The sequence below is a fragment of the Nannobrachium achirus genome (assembly GCF_963921795.1).
Source record: "Nannobrachium achirus genome assembly, chromosome: 10".
NCBI lineage: Eukaryota > Metazoa > Chordata > Actinopteri > Myctophiformes > Myctophidae > Nannobrachium > Nannobrachium achirus.
This window is the reverse complement of record NC_137819.1, coordinates 57708257-57727669: the sequence shown is the minus strand read 5'-3', so window position 1 is coordinate 57727669 and position 19413 is coordinate 57708257. Positions and strand designations below refer to the sequence as shown.

At 44.6% G+C, this 19413-nt stretch overlaps 1 protein-coding gene across 1 annotated transcript in view; it reads right to left on the bottom strand.

Annotated features, from left to right (window-relative positions):
- The window catches only part of jarid2b (jumonji and AT-rich interaction domain containing 2b), a 153856-nt gene that overhangs the window by 58878 nt on the left and 75565 nt on the right, over window positions 1-19413 (bottom strand). Inside the window, exon 4 of the mRNA XM_080735771.1 lies at window positions 17547-17812. Within this exon, the coding sequence (XP_080591897.1) occupies window positions 17547-17812 (266 nt within the window). The remainder of the gene's footprint in view (window positions 1-17546; window positions 17813-19413) is intronic.

The window sequence follows — 19413 nt, the reverse complement described above, 5'->3', positions numbered from 1 at the left end:
TAAACGGCCCTGTGACAGCTGTCATGGATGCATGGATACTGCCACAGACCGTCTCTTCAGGCGATGGGCTGTAAACTAGGCTGTCCAGGAGATGGGATCTAAAAGGCTTGGCAATTGTGCACTACAAAGGGATGATATGCAGTAGCACTGCGGAAACATTTTGCTCGTATTTCAATTATGTAAACATTGCATTTTTATATTGATTAATAGCCAGAAGGGTAATACACTATAGGATCCGTTATTTTACCAGTGATCCAGCTGTGTAGTGTGTAACATGTCATAAGTAATAGACGTTGCGGCAAAAATAATGCTTCAGTGAGCAAGGACGTTCCCATTTGTCAAATCAAACTCAATCAATTCCTCTGTCTAGGCATCTCATCCTTGCGTTCTTCCACAGCGGAGGGTCTATGACGCAAAGCATTGATGCGAACTACAATGTGAAATGGGTTCATTTAACTGTAAGAATGTACTCTTAAGGGTTCATTTGGTTCCATACTTACCACCAGTGTTAAATGAACACTGGGGATTTTACTGTGCACAGCGAGTCAGCGTCTGCACAGCGTCAAACACCATGTTGTGCGTGTGTGTATTTGTTCATAATATCACTGGCCTGGAGTCACTAGAGGACCAGGAGACAGTCCTGAGAATTATAGATAAACAAAGTGCTTCTTTTATGTGCTTTGACTTTATGGTTTATGCCATTATGTCATATGGTCGTTGTCGGGTGAAAACTTTGTATGTCCAAACCGTTCGTTTTGCATTTTTCATTTTAAAAATGATTTAAACTAGTGAAAAAAGCCGATCTACAAGCACACAACGCCTCGCACCGCGATGCGTTGTGTGCTTGTAGATCTGCTGTTTTCACTACTTTTGTGCGACGGCCTTGTACGATGAAGCAGGGCTTTACTTTGCGATAGAACATACATATTTGAAACTTGGAGAAACAAGGTTTCCACCCGACAACAACGATATGTAACTGTTGACTGTGACTTACTGTGTATGCGCACTGTGTACCGCGTTAGCGTAAAGCTCTCGTGGTTTTGACTCGATCCGAATGTTTACGACTAGAAAACAGTGGATTTTATGAAATTATGAGGCTTTTATGAGTAAATCAATTGCAGGGCATTGGCAACTGCTGCAGGTTTTATTCGAATTCAATAGACTACTATTAAAAGACATTACCGTGGAGAAAAGCATGATCATAACGTCTACTGTAATATTAGTCCAGGCATTTCAGACTGAATATATAATGTCTAAATTCAGCTGACATCGTTTTCTGCCACAAGGACTTAATGCTAAATAGGATGAAACTAGAATTGGTGAATCAAATTATTCAATCAAGAGGTGATGTTTTATATAATGAATACACTGAGATTCTCTTAATCATCCATACAGCATCGTGACAGGCCTGAACAAATACACAATTTACAATATTATTTTATGGTTATGATTATTCTTATTATTCTGATTCTTATTCTTATCTTGTATTACTTTTTTATCATCATTTTTTGAATCTGAAAAGGCTAGAATTTAGACGCATAATGATGGAACAACTGATATATCCGATATATACTTGTGGTACGCATTGAGATGAACAGATGTAGAAGCTCACGTCGTATCGCAGTTTGACGAGTTGTGAGCACAGAGCGCCATCACTGGGAATGAAGGTCTATTCTGAGGCCGATATGGGTTGAACAATGGGACTGCCTTTGGTTACTGTTACAAGCATTCGCTCTTCAATTAGTAGGAGATATCTGAGCTATGTGACTCACACGCGCGAGCACGCACACATGCATTCACACACACACACACACACACACACACACACACACACACACACACACACAGGTAATGGCATTTTCACACAGTTTCACTCCGACTGCACGCTGTGTGTGTGTGTGTGTGAGCGTGTGCGTGTGTACGTGTGTACGTGTGTGTGTGTGTGTGTGTGTGTGTGTGTGTGTGTGTGTGTGTGTGTGTGTGTGTGTGTGTGTGTGTGTGTGTGTGTGTGTGTGTGCGTGTACACTCGATACGTGGATGATTCGCTGACTAAGCCTGGGCTTTCTCTGCTAACAATGGCAGTGGCTCTACACCAAAACGTTAGCAGACATAGAAGTACCTCTTGTTGTAAAGTGCATTGTTAGAACTACTGCTGCCTCCCACATTAAAACACATGATCCACTCTCACATGATATAGTGAGCAACACTTTAGGGATAAATTATTCTTTCCACGCCTGCGTAACCACAAGGGTCCACTAGGGTTCGCGTGACACAAATTTCATCCCCAGAATTTAGTGACCGCAAGACACTTAACGCGAGAACAAGTACGCTGACTGCGCAGTGCACGTGCACTACAAGAGTTAAAGGGATGCTCTGTTGAACGAGAGGCTGAGTGAGGAGATCCGTCACTACCCTCTTTTAGTACATTAAGTTACAATAGAGCAAGGGTCTTCAACAGGGGGTCTGGGACCCCTATGGGGTCCTCAGAGTTACTACAGGGGGTCCTCCAAATCATTGGGTGTTAGAAACCGCAGATCTACAAGCTCACAACGCCTTTCGCAGCAAGGCGCTGTGAGCTTGTAGATCGGCTATTTTAGGCAAAGGGGTTTGGTGTAGAGGGGGAAAAGAGCAGACTAAGTACAGGGTTAAAGGTCAAGTTTATTAAGTATTCAGTTGACGGTTCAAGTGGTTAATGTCTCAGAACACAAATTGACATGAATCCAAAATACACTGATGATTGCGCTGTCAAACGATGAAACTATATGGAATCTATGAAAAGGTTGTGGGGGGGGGGTCCCTGCTTCATATCTCTCTCAACAAAGGGGTCCTTGGCCTGAAAACGTTGCATACCCCTGCAATAGAGGACTTGGGGTTACGTTCGTCGTCAGAGATGTTAAATGGTATACATGCAGAACAAAATGAAAACCTGCATTTAAAAAGAGTACTCGAAGCTCTGCTGAAGGAAATGTATGTTGAACTGTATGTTCTGCGTCGGTCCTAGGCGACTCAGGTAAACAATGCACTTCATAGCAAAGTACCAATTATCACACATTTAATGAGCTTAGGCCTAGATCTGGGTGACAATCTCTCTCTCTTGCGCACACACACCCAAACACGGGGTCCCCCCCCCCCCCAGGGGTGTTGCACAAAATTCTGGGCCCTGGGTACAAGGATTCACTGTGGGGCCCCTGTGCTTTAACTATTGAAAAATAGCAGATATACAAGCTCACAGCGCGGCACCGAGTGCCGCGCTGCGAGCTTGTAGATCTGCTATTTTGGAAAAATCATGAAAATCTTGGACTATTTCAAATCCTTCTGAGGTTTTTTGAAGAACCTATGTTTCTATGTCAGTGGAGCTCAAACCTTTTCATGTGAAGGACCCCCAAAATAGTATGTATTTGGCCACGGAACCCCATCTCAAAATATTGAGTTCCAGGGACCCCCCAGAAGCAAAATTTGAGTTACAAATGTTCGCTTAAAAAAATACATATATTCAAAGATTTGCACACATTTTCACGACTTTTCAAAAATAGCAGATCTACAAGCTCACAGCGCGGCACTCGGTGCCGCGCTGTGAGCTTGTATATCTGCTATTTTTCAATAGCTAAAGTATAAAATAATTAAGGCCCCTCCACCACCTTGGGCCCTAGTAACTCAGTCCCACTTTCTTACCCCTTGTGACGCCCCTGTCCCCCCCCCACACACGGTACATACCTCATTCATCTTGGTGACAGAGCGAGAGTAACTCTCTCAGAACAAACAAACACACACTGGTTCAATCAGCTGCTAATGACTCGCTTCATTAGCTAAATAGCTGTAATTTACCGCCCTCAACCGGGGTCAGGGGGTCAATGGCTAACAGACCGAAAGGGTACCCAGGGGCATCATGGGGGTGGGGGGTGCACGTGCACGCCTGCGTGCATGTGAAGCGGTATGAAGGAACGTGTGTACACGTGTACACAGGGATGATATGAATTAAGGTGTGCGTGTGTGTGTGTGTGTGTGTGTGTGTGTGTGTGTGTGTGTGTGTGTGTGCATGCATGTGTGACTGTGCCTGAGAGAGGAGCAGGAGATTAAGGATACCGTTACTGTCGGAACAGAAACCTCGTATCTCCAAGTTTCAAATTTGTAAAAACCAATTCGCAAACGCAAAGCCCTGCTTCACCATACAAGGCCGTCGCACAAAAGTAGTGAAAACAGCAGATCTACAATCGGCTGTTTTCAATAGTTTAATTTTTTTTTTTAAATGATAAATACAAAACAAACGGTTTTGGACATACTTAAGGTTTCCACCCGACAACGACGACACACTGTTGCAAGAGGAGAGAGAGAGAAAAGAGAGAGCTAGAGGGGGGGCACAGACTAGCCTAGCTGGAGCTAGACATCATCCCCACACATGTTAAAACCTATGGTTAAAACAAGGAGGGGATCTATACTGCAGTTACTAGTTAGCTGCATTAGTATAAAGGCTGGCCCAGGCTAGGCACAGACAGACAGACACGCTAGTAGACATTCAGTCCCGTACCGGCCATCAGCGCCCCGTCTACTCGGCATGAGCGCTGCTGATACTTTTGGGGTAGAAGATTTACGATGGCGTCAATCGATGGGGGTACCCCGTGGGACCCTCCCATCCCTGGCACCGAGACGCCAAGTCTGTCAGCTCCACACACACACACACGCACGCACGCACGCACGCACGCACGCACGCACGCACGCACGCACGCACGCACGCACGCACACGCAAAATGCAACCCAGGCCTTCTCTAAGATCCGCGACCGACCGGGCTTCGGCCCAATCCTCCCCAATTCCACACCAGCTTTTCATCCGCTTCAACTCCCGACCGCAGACAAATCATAATTAGGTCTGAAAGAGTCTATTAGGATTGTCATTTTTTAACGGGGCTCTGGGGGGAAAACGTAATTACAAACCCTCCATTCTCCACCTAGCCCTCCTTTGTCCCCCCTAACTGGAACTGAAACAATGAGGACAATTTAAACGGTCAATCAAGCGGGGCTTTGCTGCCGTGGGGACATGGAGACATACTGGGGACATGGAGACATACTGTACTGTTAGACGTGCGTGCTCGCTAGCAGGGAATATGGGGACATGCTTCTTTATTCTTGTGGGGTGGGAAGGGGGGGGGGGGGGGTCGAGTGACGTGTTGGACAAATGTAAAAGCTCTGTGATGTGGGAAAAAGTGTGTCATCTGTAATTTACTACAACTACAGCTCTGCTAAAGTCTTCAACGGTCTTCAGAGACAGAAGAGAAAAGGAGAGCGAGAGAGATGAAAAATGGTCAGGGTGAGAGAGTGCGTGAGCATAATGTGGATGTGTATGTGTGTGTGTGTGTGTGGGGGGGGGGGGGGGGGGGGGAGGGGAGCAGCAGCGAGATATCTTGAAAGACAACAGAGGATTAGGGATTATTATGTCCCCGATTGTCATTGAAATCACTGATTGTCGGTGAAATCATTAACCTAACATGGCCCTGTGTTCATCATAGAGCCAGACAAAGGGGGATAACATGCTTACCGTACAACGTCCAAACTAGTTCGGACAGGGTATTATGATTACAAAATGACGTTAATAAGAAATTCTCATGGGTGATCTAACAACTTTCGCTGTGAGTGTGATTGAACCAGAAAATGTTGGCATCAGTCAAGCTCTATTCACCACAGCATCGTACTACCAACCACACTGTACAGCAACTAACCAGAGCACTGTGTTACCAACCAATGAGTAACAAACCAGAGCATCCAGGCATTGACACTAGGGGTTGCCCACCTGCCCCCAGTAGGTAAATAAAACTCTCGGGCAGGTGAAGGTTGCTTTCAGGTTGCCCGACCGGGCAAGTGCTCATTTTGAGAGGGAACGCAACAACAGTCTATAAACAAAACAACACCAGATATGTCTAAACACCTGAAGGTGGACTTTTGGTCTATGGAATGTAAAATAAGAACACCGTTTACCTAAAAGGTGCAGTTTTCGCTGTTGCTACACTTGAAGATATAAAATAACCCATAACCCATACCCATTTCTTTATTGCACAGCCCCAGAAAGTAAAAAAACGTTATGTGTTAAATTGAACAGTAATTCAAATTTTACCTATCATATTTATAACAAGTGGGCATGACCTTTGGGTCAACCCCTGGCATCATTCTACCAACCATGGTGTATATAGCAACAAACCAGAGCATCATATTACCAACCACAGTGTACAGTACAAAACCAGAGCCAAATGTTGCAGTCACTGCTTGTACAGCCTTTAATCAAACAGCAATCACAAAACCTGGTTCAACTCAAGAACTCAAGTCTCTGGAGGCTATTTCTTCATCTAACCATCTTGTTTGGATTATGGTTTTGCTGTACCGATACACACTGGACAGTGTATGATAATTAACTCAAGGTCTTAACCCATTTAGGCCCCTGAACACATTATGACGCAATATTTTATGCTTTAAATATTAAAAAATAGCAGATATACAAGCTCACAGCGCGGCACCGAGTGCCGCGCTGCGAGCTTGTAGATCTGCTATTTTTGAAAAATCTTGAAAATTAGAATTTTGACCCGATTCTATAAGTGTCTTTTGAATCCTTCTAAGATTTTTGGAAAAAAACAATGTTTCTATGTCAGCAATCTGGCCAGCCATCGTCAAAAAAAAGGTCCTTTTCACTTAACTGGAGCTCAGTTAGTCTGTTCTTGAGAGACTACTGTGTCAGTGGTGCTCAAACCTTTTCATGTGAAGGACCCCCAAAATGATATTTATTTGACCACGGACCCCCATTTCAAAATATTTAGTTCCAGGGACCACCCAGAAGCAAAATTTGAGTTACAAACGTTCGCTTTGAAAATACATATATTCAAAGATTTGCACACATTTTCACGACTTTTTCAAAAATAGCAGATCTACAAGCTTTGCGAGCTTGTATATCTGCTATTTTTCACTGGTTAAAGCAGTCAATAAGTTTAGGCCTGAATGGGTTAATGTATACTCCATCGCTCGACGGTGTCACTCGAACATAACATATTTTCCTTTGAATATCTGTTATTTTCAGCAAGGGACACCATCACAAAGTCCTGTATTATACGCTCAAAAATCACAGAGGCCTCTCAAGATACTACTCGTCCGTGGCAAGTAAAAAAGAATTGGTTGCAGAAAAAATGTCCTACTATAAACCTATTATGTTAACATTGTGAAACAATTGCATCTTATGGAACAAATGACCTACTCTCTGAGACTCCAAAAGGAGGCAGGAGAAAGGAAATGGGAGAAATGGCTAAGACATTTTGGGTGAAGCAACCGATTCTTTATGAAGGTTGATGATATCCTACATGTACATGTTATTTACTAATCCTATAAATATAACTGCCTGACAACTGTACCGGGCGTCCCATGACCTCTTTTATTTTATTTTTTATTTATGTACCTTATTTTTGGTCTACCCTTTTGTCTGTCTTGCTTATTGTCTTATTGTTTCGTATTGTTGGAAATCATTTCATTGAGAAATAAAGAGTTAAAAAAAAATCACAGAGGCCTGAATGACCCCTTGTAGTGGAAACACAGGAAAGGAAAAAGGTCTGTTCGATCTTTCATCGAAGTTAACTGTTGTTGTTTTGCTAGTGTAAAAATACGGTACTGTCTAGCCCTAGAACCCGTGTGTGTTATCTGTGTGTGTTATGGGTTGGGTTCACTGGGTCAGAGCTGGGAGGTTATGTAAGCAGAGCAGAGATCCTCTCCTCACTGAACCCAGTGGAGAGGCACTGAGCTGGGGCTGGGCTGGCAGGCAGGGAGGGGAGCTGAAGTGCACACACTACTTCTGGAAATTAAGCTTATATAACACAATTAACCCATTTAGGCCTAGAATTAGAAGGATTCAAAAGACACTTATAGAATCGGGTCAAAATTCTAATGTTCACGACTTTTCAAAAATAGCAGATCTACGAGCTCGCAGCGCGGCACTCGGTGCCGCGCTGTGAGCTTGTATATCTGCTATTTTTCAATAGTTAAAGCATAAAATAATGATACACACAATGTGTACCCGTTCTAAATGGGTTAATACTGAAAATGGAGTCACTCATTCACTACTTTGAGAGAACTTGGCTGTGTGTGTGCGTGCGTGCGTGCGTGCGTGCGTGCGTGCGTGCGTGCGTGCGTGCGTGCGTTCCTGCCTATATTAGTGCAGAGCTTAGTTATAATGAGCTACATTAAGACACAGTCTCTCACAAACCATGGTCTGCTCCCTCTAAACAACCTCATTTTATTAAATTGAATAAATATTTTCACTCCAGGATGGAATATATCCAATTTAGTTGTTGACAAAAGGCACCTGTAATTAGTTGCATAATATTTTTAAAACACAGACGATGGGATGGCATTTGGCAAGTTCTGGCTGTTATGCAAATTGCCAGCTTGTGTGTCAAATCTATTCAGCATTTTGTAATTAAACTCTCCAAACAAGAAACAATTTATTTGGGTTAATGGCTACAACTACAATATATTTTATTAGCCAAAAGGGTTATCGCCCTTTCATGGAAAAAGACAGGGAAACCCAGCATCGCTCAGTGGTTTAGGGAACTATCTTTGTGCCTTCCCTTGGAAAGAATCACATACACTCTCAAAAACAAACAAGAGTTATTTGAGAAAATATGGGGGAATTTTATTCATTATGTCAAGGGCAACGATCTTTCGCATTTGATGGAGGAACCGGGAGTGGGGTAGACGTTTTCCCTCTGCAGCCAATTATACAGCCTTGTGGCATGGGAATCTGGGTGTTGTTGGTATGTGTGCTCTGTATGTCAAAAGAAAATATGTAAATTGTTATTATTGTTTTTTTTTTTGTAATTGTGTTGTTTTTCTTTATATTGTGTTGTGGTTTTGTTACGGGATTGTTTTTGTTTTTGTTTTATGTTTGTAAAAAATATGTTTGATGTTCTCTGTTAAAAAAGAAGAAGAAAACAACAGAAAAAAATATATATATATATTTTATTGCAGTGCTTTACCCTCATTTAGCTGACCATTTTTTTTCTCAGTGCTGCCCTCTGTCCGTCATGGGTGGTAGTGAAGCGAGTACAGGCAGTAGGGCTAAAAGGCAGACAGTCTGGCTGCCACCCAAATGGCTTTCTCCATGGATATAAACAGCCTGACTACAGGCCTGGGCCACACATAAACACCATTCTGACAAACACAGGTCTGAACCCAGTCGCTGCTAGGAGATGTGCGCGTGCAGGGGCGTCACAAGGGGTAGGAAAGTGGGACTGAGTTACTAGGGCCCAAGGTGGTGGGGCCCTAGTAACTTTAGCTATTGAAAAATAGCAGATATACAAGCTCACAGCGCGGCACCGAGTGCCGCGCTGCGAGCTTGTAGATCTGCTATTTTTGAAAAGTCGTGAAAATGTGTGCAAATCTTTGAATATATGTATTTTTTAAGCGAACATTTGTAACTCAAAGTTTGCTTCTGGGGGGTCCCTGGAACTACATATTTTGAGATGGGGGGTCCGTGGCCAAATACATATCATTTTGGGGGTCCTTCACATGAAAAGGTTTGATCTCCACTGACATCGAAACATAGATTTTTCAAAAAACCTTAGAAGGATTTGAAATATTCAAAGATTTTCATGATTTTTCAAAAATAGCAGATCTACAAGCTCGCAGCACGGCACTCGGTGCCGCGCTGTGAGCTTGTATATCTGCTATTTTTCAATAGTTAAAGCACAGGGGCCCCACAGTGAATCCTTGTACCCAGGGCCCAGAATTTGGTGTGACGCCCCTGAGTGCGTGCGTGTAAGTGTGTATGTGAGAGAGAGAGAGAGAGAGAGAAATGGAGAGAGACGCACACAGCAGTGAAATAAATAAAACATAGGCCGTTGTGGACAGCGTGGGTGGGATGCGTTTGCATACATCCCCATATTGTACAGCATGGCCGCGGTCTTGTTTTTCCACTTGTGTTATCTTGTTACCCCCACGTTGCATCAGAACTATACACACACCCACGCATACACACCCATATCCCTGGAGGAATTAAAAATAACTCCTTGGGTTGGGTTGGGTTAACATCACCACCACCAGGAGCCTGGTTATCTCGTGGAAAGAAATCCCAGAAGAGTCTATGACTGATTACAAACCCCAGTAGGACACGGCGGCGGAAGATGGGGCAACAATGAGGGTGGAAAACTTTTTGAGTTGCCTTATTCTCTCTGTGCCTGCCTGGGTAATGCAACACCGTGGTTCCATAGTACATGTACTCCACTGCATGGGTCTTCAACGGGGGGTCCCCGAGACCCCTAGTTGGTCCTCATTGTTATTACAGGAAGGCAACCAAATTTTTTTTTTTGATAAGACATTTTTATTTACACTAACCACTTGAACACTAGCATTGCTACTCTGGTGGGTACATTCGCCGAAAATATGGGTCACACTGTGATGCATTGTGAGCTTGTAGATTGACTATGGACATCGGAAGAGATTTGGTGTAGAGGGGAAGAATAGCAGAGCCAAAGTATTGAGGGTTTAAGAGGTTAAATGACATGAAAATGCATATGGATCCTACATATTAATAGAAACTAGCCCTTACCCGTTCAAAGATATGAGCTCCGAAATGATGTGCAGTGTGTGGGTTATGGGATGTGCACTGTGCACACAGTATATGAGGGATGGAAAATAACTTTAACTGGTGCTTGCATGATAATATGTAGGAGCATCAATGTAAGAAATACCCGTTTCGTTTAATGGCTACAGAGATACTGTGTACCGATCTGCATGATTTTTGGACAACATCTGTAATAGGGCCAGACAACTTCAGATCAATTGCTCCAGCCACTGAGGAGAAACGCTGTGACAGACAGACAGACACTCACTCAGACAGACATTCGGAAAATTATATGTTTGATGTCAGAGTTGCTTCATCCCTCTCTCAGCTAAGGGGATCATGGCACAGAAACAACAAGTCCCCTGCTCTAGAGCTGTACATCTGTGGCTGGTACTTTTTGTGTTTGCACGACGTTTATCTTCTTAACTCCTGTGTGTTTCAAAGGCTTTTATCGAGCTGTCAGAATGAGCGATGGATGGAAGGGCTTGGTTTGGATACGTAATGTTTGCCAGATAAGATACGCAAATATCATAGCGGGCGTGAGTTTGTGTCTGAACGCTGAACGTTTGACCTCGAGTGTCGACCGGTAAACACCATCTATCGGGTTTTGGGTTACGAGTGCGTACGCAGAGACCTGGCTGATCTCCACCGAAGCTTCGTGAGGGAATTCCAAAGATCCCAAAAAGTCTAAATCAATAAATAAAAGATGTAGAAGCGCTGTGTGGGTCCATGAGGGATATAGTAAACTGTAAACAGGTGCTCTTTGGAGAGGGTATAGTAACAAAAAATCAAGTTCCATTCCGTTATAGACTAGAGCAGTGTTTCACAACCTTTTTTCTGCATGGGCACACTTTTCATGTCCCAAGAATCCACTAACATAATACGGGGGTGCAAATATCGTCACTGTCGGGAAGAAACCTTGTATCTCCAAGTTTCAAATGTGTACTATGTTTCTTCGCAAAGTAAAGCCCTGCTTCATCATACAAGGCTGTCGCACAACAGTAGTGAAAACAGCAGATCTACAAGCACACAACGCCTCGCACCGCACACTAGTTTAAATCATTTTTAAAATGATAAATACAATACTGGCTTTCAGGCAGTTTCAAGGGGCACACTTGACCCTTCTCAAGGGCACACCAAAGGTCACCAGGCACAGTGGTTGAGAAACACTGGACTACAGTAGGGGTCGACCGATATGGGATTTTCATGTTTCATTTCAATATCGATAAGTCGTGATCAAAGAGGCCGATAACCGATATTATGAACTGATATGCATTTTAAGTAAAAAAATAAAAAAAATAAAAAAAATATATAAATCCCCAATTTGAAATAGTGGTTCATTAATTTAAATATTTTCCCATCCTAAATGTCTAGAGGCTCACATCTAGTTGCCACATACTAAAAACGTATTCCGCAGCAGGAAATCGGTGAAAATCAGTAACCAAGATGCAAAAAATAAAAAATAAATACAAAAATATATTGAAATTTTTTCAACTTTTTTTTCTCGATATCGATATTTTGCGATATTAATAAATGTTATGAATATCGACTTCGATTATCGCCCGTTTCGATAATTGGTCGATCCCTAGACTAGAGGTATCAAAAAAGTGCAACGATGAGGTGGAGAACTTAGAAAGGATCCAAGGCAGCAGCTCTGTTCAGTTCGAAGTAGAAAATAGTTTATTCAATACATGGCAAGGAAGATTAAAAAAAGTCAAAATCAAACTATATAAAAAGGAAGGGAATTAAGGAGATGATGAACTTGAGATTTTGATAATACAAGTAGAGATCCTGCCAGTTGTGTTTTGGTAACAGCATGCGGTGAGGGGACCACCGGCGATACGAGCATCAAAACCTTAAAGGGGGATTGAGCCTTTCAGGCGATATCAAAGGCCAGAGTCTCTTTGAAAAGATCAAACAGCCTGAAACGGATGTCCTCATAGGCTGGTGTCTAGCCTGGACAGTGTTGCTTGTGGACACGCACGAACGCACGCACGCACAAGCACAGACACACACAGGTAGTTTGCACGCACGCACGCTCATGAAAGATAAGCTGGACAGGCGAATCAACATCAGCGTCTCGCTGTTGTGAGAATTTGTATGTGTGCGCGCAAACGCGCGCACACAAAGAAACACACCCTCGAGGCTCACATGCACCCTCCAGGCTCCTGCTGACATTCTCTCTCCTCTCTGCATATGGGTCAAAAGAGAGACCAAGGGGAAAAACACAGCACAAACACCATGCACAGGAAAATATCATCCACACAGCATGAACCCAGAGAGTACGCACGTACACACACACACACACACACACACACACACACACACACACACACACACACACACACACACACACACACACACACACACACACACACACACACACACACACACACACACACACACACACACACACACACACACACACACACACACACACACACACACACACACACACACGAGCGCTAGGTCTATAAATAAAATGCTCAAGCAGGGAGAGACAGAGGGCAATGGCCCAGTTGGAAAAGTGGTCAACTGTTAGCCTAGCCCAGCTCTAAAATTTGCATTGGCAGCACTATTCGACACAGGGTTCCTTGGGCACTGATACCCCTTCAGTAAGCATCAGAAATTTGCCAGGTACACGTAATAAACCGTTAATCTTTTGCGTATAGCAGACCCCCTGTGATAAGTTGCCATAAATGAGCTTGGCATGCCAAGCTCTAATAATAGAACAAATGAGAGGTTTGCTTAGCAGAAATTGCACAATCTTATCAGAAGTTAGCCAACGACTGGGGATAATCACTTCTGACCATCTTCAAAGCATATGGGACATTGTATAATTAGCCTGTGTGAGCTGCTACCCACAAAAACCTTTATGCCAGTTTCAGGTATCTCTAATTATGTGCTCCTGAATGCTCCAGATTAGATTAAAATGACATTCCATAATGGGAGTATTCTCTCTAGAATGGCGATGTATAGCTGCTGCCACTCCCCTACAGATCCCAAGTCTTTAGCCTACTTTAGAAGGGGTGCACAGAGGTTAATGACGATAATGGCAAATTAATGTGCAACGGGGCGTTTTATCTTTCAGAGAGGGCTAAATATGGTCACGAGGAACGTGCTGAGAGAAAGGCGAATGGGATATTCGACAAAAGGACACGCAAGCACATGAATGGGGACGGTTCAGAATTGAGACAGTGAATCACAGAAAAGGTTTTTGGAAGAAAATAATGGTCCAAAAGCTTGTTTGGTACCCAAGTGTTGGATGGACGATTTTCGTGGCAATCCTCCCATTCAGTGTCAACATCAACAGGAGTGCACATGTTACCAACGAGAACCTGTATGAGGGTATACCAAGGGTAAGCGAGAAAATTGCCACCAGAAGAATGAGACTAGCAGGACACTGCCAAAGACACCAGGAGCTTCCAGCCAGCAAATTGGTACTGTGGGAGCCAACACATGGGCACCGGTCGCGAGGACGTCCCACAAAAACATACGTGGACGTACTCAAGGAAGACGTAGGGACACAGAACACCAATGAGCTGGCCAGATGTATGGAGAACCGAGATGACTGGAAACAACGATGGAGGGCTCGTCTGAGGACGACCTAGATAGATAGTGTAGCCTGAGGGTGGCGGTGGAGAACAGGTTATGGCCTCTCAAATAGTTAAGGTTCAACCTCTGGGGAGCATGAATGCACCTCAGCAACTTTCATGGCAATAATAATGCACACTAAGTGCAGTTAAGATTTTGAGCTATCGTTTTTGCAAGTAGTGGAGGCATCGGCCTACTGTTGGCGCTGGAGATAAGGGCATAGGGTCACCTAAATCAGTAGGGTTATATTTGTGAAAGTGAAGAGCAGCTTAACCAGTCAATGCTCTCGGACCACATAATCATAATGTTCACTGTGTTCTTGGTTCAGATGCCAGCTCAGGGTCGCGCGGCTGCCAGGTTCCTGTCATTCTGCCCCATCCTGTCTCTGCAAAAAGCAGGATCGCCAAGACAAAGAATATTAAAATAAATACGAGTTACGAGGTCTTAACACATGACTGCAGAGATGAACAGGGCCGGTAGAACTCCTCCTGGCTGTACCTGGATCTGTTCTCAGTGTCCTGGCAGTGTTTTTTATTGTTGTTGGCCGGCCCAGCAGATACGTAGATCTTGGATCATAACTAACGAGCCTCCTCGCCAGACTCCAGACTCAGAGACTGGATTCATCTGGTTACTGCACGTACAGGGTTGTGTTGTGTGAATGCATTGCACTCTGCATGTCCGTGTCCATCTGTCCATGTCTGTGTGTGTGTGTGTGTGTGTGTGTGTGTGTGTGTGTGTGTGTGTGTGTGTGTGTGTGTGTGTGTGTGTGTGTGTGTGTGTGTGTGTGTGTGTGTGTGTGTGTGTGTGTGTGTGCGCGTCATCCCAGTTCAATCCCGGGCTCCCCCAGAGTAAGTGTCGAAGAGTCCTTGAGCAAGACTCTGAACCCCTAGTTGCTCCCGGTGAGCAGGTTGGTGCCTTGCATGGTTTCCTCCGCCATTGGTGTATGAATGTGTGTGTGAATGGGTGAATGTAATGCACAATCTCTGTAAAGCGCCTTGGATAAAGGCGCTATATAAATGCACAATTGTGTGTGTGTGTGTGCGTGCGTGCGTGCGTGCGTGCGTGCGTGCGTGCGTGCGTGCGTGCGTGCGTGCGTGCGTCACTACATAAATACCTACAGGTCAGTAAACTCGTGCCAAAGCTGGTTGTTGATTTTTCATCGGCTTTCAACACTATTCAACCACACCTGTTATAAACTCTCTAACTACTTTGGTGTTGACTCTAGTTTGGCTGGTTGGAGACTTGATTGAGTGCATGACTGGTGAGCTCTCTTCACCTACGACTTCACCCTGGGGTGTGTTCTTTCACCACTCCTTTATGTTCTGTTTGCGGATGACTTAGTTATAGTCAGTCCTGTGAATGCTAATGAAACAAGTCATGGACATTTGCTTTAATGGTGGAAAAAATAAATCCTTAAACTCAGTGTATCAAAGACAGGATAGTCAGGTTGTGAAGAGAGCAAATGATACCACGTGTGACTGCACCCACTCTCTACGGGAGCGTGTAGATATTTCGACATAACATTTGTTCTACGTCCCAGTATTTCGACGCGAGTGAATGTTAACCTGGTGAAATGCTAACCTGCTGACACTGGTGAATGTTAACCTCTAACCCTAACCCCTAACCTCAGTAACCCAGACACTGGTGAGTAGATAGCCAACCTGCCGACACTGGTGACCCTCCCGTAGGCGAAGTCATGATATGTAGAAATAGCAAGATTTCACCCTCTTTACATCAGGAGTAGCCTCGGAAACCCAGACTTCTTTAGGCGATCGGAAGAAAAAGAAGCCTGGGCGATCACGTTATGATCACTGTTGTAGGAAGTGTAGAATTTCCCTAACCAATCAGAGTGCAGAGAGCGTCGCACCAAATGTGTTGACGTCATGACGCAGCAGCGTTCTCTGCGCTGAGCAGAGGAGCAGAGGGGGGTGGGGGGAGGAGAACACATGCTATTGGCTGGAGACTTGCGGTGAGACTCACCGCGCCCGCCCATCTGCCTACATGAAACTGTCCGCGTTAGGTTAGAGTGCATCAGGAGTTTCAATCCCTACCCTCGACATCAAGAGTTTCAATCCTTAGCCTCTGGCACCTGCTCCAGATTCCCCTCAGTCAAGACAAGCAGACACAAACACTCATGCCTTATTTATACTCAGTTGCGTGCTGCTGTTGTACACCAGAAAATAGCCGCTCTACAAGCTTAACAACGTTGGTTGTGAGCTTGGCATCGTTCATCAGAATTGAGACAGTGAATCGCGGAAATTGGTTGTGAGCCTTGCATCATTCATCCCCACAGCCATTATTAACCTCCTCAACGCAGGGAAAAGGAGCTAGCTTCCCCATCTAGGAAGGTGAGTTGATGTTCTGTCATTGGTGTGGTTGCTATAGGCAACACACTGTTTTTCTCGGTCCTGAGAATCTTTTGCCAGCAAAGTGAACCTGCTTTTTTGTAAGCGATATAAAGTCCAATCAGACAGGAGTGACATCACAATATCGTCACTGTCAGTGTCAGGCAGAAACCTCGTATCTCCCAAGTTTCAAATGTGTACATTTTTTCGCAAAGCAAAGCCCTGCTTCATCATACAAGGCCGTCGCCCAAAAGTAGTGAAAACAGCAGATCTACAAGCACACAACGCCTCGCAGTGCAAGGCGTTGTGTGCTTGTAGATCGGCTGTTTTCACTAGTTTAAATCATTTTAAAATGATAAATACAAAACAAACGGTTTTGGACATACAAGGTTTCCGCCCGACAACAACGATAATATTATGTAATATAAATGGCAAGAACAGAACTTTCTAGTATTATCTAGTATATTACCAGTAGTATCATGAATTACAATCACAATATGTACATAGGAACAGTACACATTTCTTTCCCAGCGGATTCCTTGCGATTCGCGTCTCGTTATTGTATTGTTCTTATAGCTGTTCTGACTATGATGCTTAGTCAATGATGCAGCCTTGCCGAGTCTTCACTACTCTTACTAATGTGATATAATGTTTGTATTTATGTTGCAGTTCATGCTGCAAAACTAATTGGCCTTCGGAGAGAAATAAAGTTGGAATTGAAGATAAAGTGCGTGTGGTGTTTGGTAGAAGGTGACTGTATGCTAAAGACAGTCAAGTGGAGGTGGAGATTTATAGTGGATGGCATGCCAGATAATTTCAGCCTTTAGGCAGATGTACAGGTCTCTACCTGTGAGCACGATGGTAGAGCTACATTCAAAGCTCAAACAACAAACAACTAGCAGCATTCTGCTGGTCCTTAAAGAGGATTTAAGATTGTATCCGGAGGGTTCAGAGTGTGTGTGTGTGTGTGTGTGTGTGTGTGGTAAGCCTGCTGCTGTGTGTTCACGCTGTGTGGTACCTACCTCTGAGGCAGAGGAAGGTGAGGAAGTCTTCCGTCTTGGGCTTGCGTCTCGACAGGTCCTGGATGGAGGAGGACGAAGGGGAGGAGGTGGCGGCGAGCGGGGAGGAGATCAGGGAGCAGGAGGTCAGGGAGGAGAGGGACTGACAGGCACGCACAGCGGGCAGGCTGCTGCCGCCAACACCGTCCGGGTCGGCCACCTTGACCGGTGTGGTGCTGGGCGAGTTGGGCTGCGACTGGGCAAACTTCCTCTGGGCCTGGAGCCGTGGTCTGAGAGGAAGAAGAGGAGAAGGAGGAGGAGAGAAATTATGAGATTATTTGTCATTCGCAAGTTCCTGGGGTGAGTCTTACATAACGACGCAGACCACTTGTGGACCCTAGTGTCCCTAATCTGGAGTGAACATTCGTAGGAAATGGCACGTAAGCGCTTATAGATTGCCTATTTTCGCCTAAATGATTTGGTGTAGAGGGAGGGGGACTAGTATAGAACCCTGGGGGACTACGGTCAATTAAATGATTAAAACCAGGTCTGTAATGAACTCAAGAGTTACACAACATGCTAAAATGTCACCTTAACCACTTGAAACCAAGCATCCCTATTCTTGCAAAAATAGTCGATCTGAGGGGGGAGCGGGGGGAAGGGTACCAAGTATTGTATCAAATCAGGTCAGTTTTACTAAGAATAAAGGGTTTAAGAGGTTAACACAATGAAACGCATTGAACTGGAAGACAGTGACGTAAACAACATGCAACATTCTAGAGTCTCGTACACACACACACACACACTCTAGGGGATGTTGCAAGAATTGCCATTTGGGGAAACGACTAATCACCTATTGTGTGTGTGTGTGTGTGTGTGTGTGTGTGTGTGTGTGTGTGTGTGTGTGTGTGTGCGCGCACGTGCGCGCACTTGTCTTTTCAGCAGCAGAAAGTGCGCAAATAATGGTCACACAGGCGTGTCCCCACATATCACAGATACAACGGTAATGTAGTGGCCGGAGTCGTGCTGAGCAATGGTTGAAAGGTAATTCAGTCGCCCATTAGACCTCGCCTGGACCAGCTTGCACCCGTCCAAACCCGATCTGTCACCTTCTCACACACGGCCCCCTGGTACACGGATGAACTTTTCCACCTCCAGCTGTCAGTCCAAGGGCCGATAGCTAGAAAGAACCGGGCCGGTCTCACCATTCATACTGACATAAACATGTAGCTCTATAAAGAGCTACACTTCCTAATACTCTGGAATCATTCAGTCCGGCAGTGGCAACCCCAGAGTACTCTTCTCTTCTCCACCATCAACAAACTCCTCCTCGCTACTCAAATCACTTACCTGGAAACAAACAACCTCTATGGACAGTTTCAATCCGGCTTCCGCATCAAATACAGTACAAAGACTGTCCTCATCAAAGTGACAAATTACCTCCCGCTATCCTGACACCAGCTCACTCAACATTGTCATCCTCCTTGTCTTAGTGCTGCTTTTAATACCATAGGCCTACAACATACACCATCACCATGTCATACTCATCTCACACGTGCCTAAAATCTCCCTCACCCATTACACTCATGACTTCTCCATTAACATTGATGGCTCCAATGGCACCCCCTCCACCCAAGTCCACAATCGTGGTGTCATCATGGACCCCACACTCCTCTCCTTCCAGTCCTATGTCACCCAGATCACCAAAACGTCCCTTTTCCATCTTCACAAGATTGCCCGCCTTCATCCCAACCTATCACACTCTGCTGCTGAGACAATCCTTCATGGCTTCATCAGACCTGACTACTCCAAGAGCCTCCCGTAACTCAAGAAATTGCAGTATGAACAAATCCCCGCTGCCGACCTGCTCACCAGAACCCCATCCAGGGAC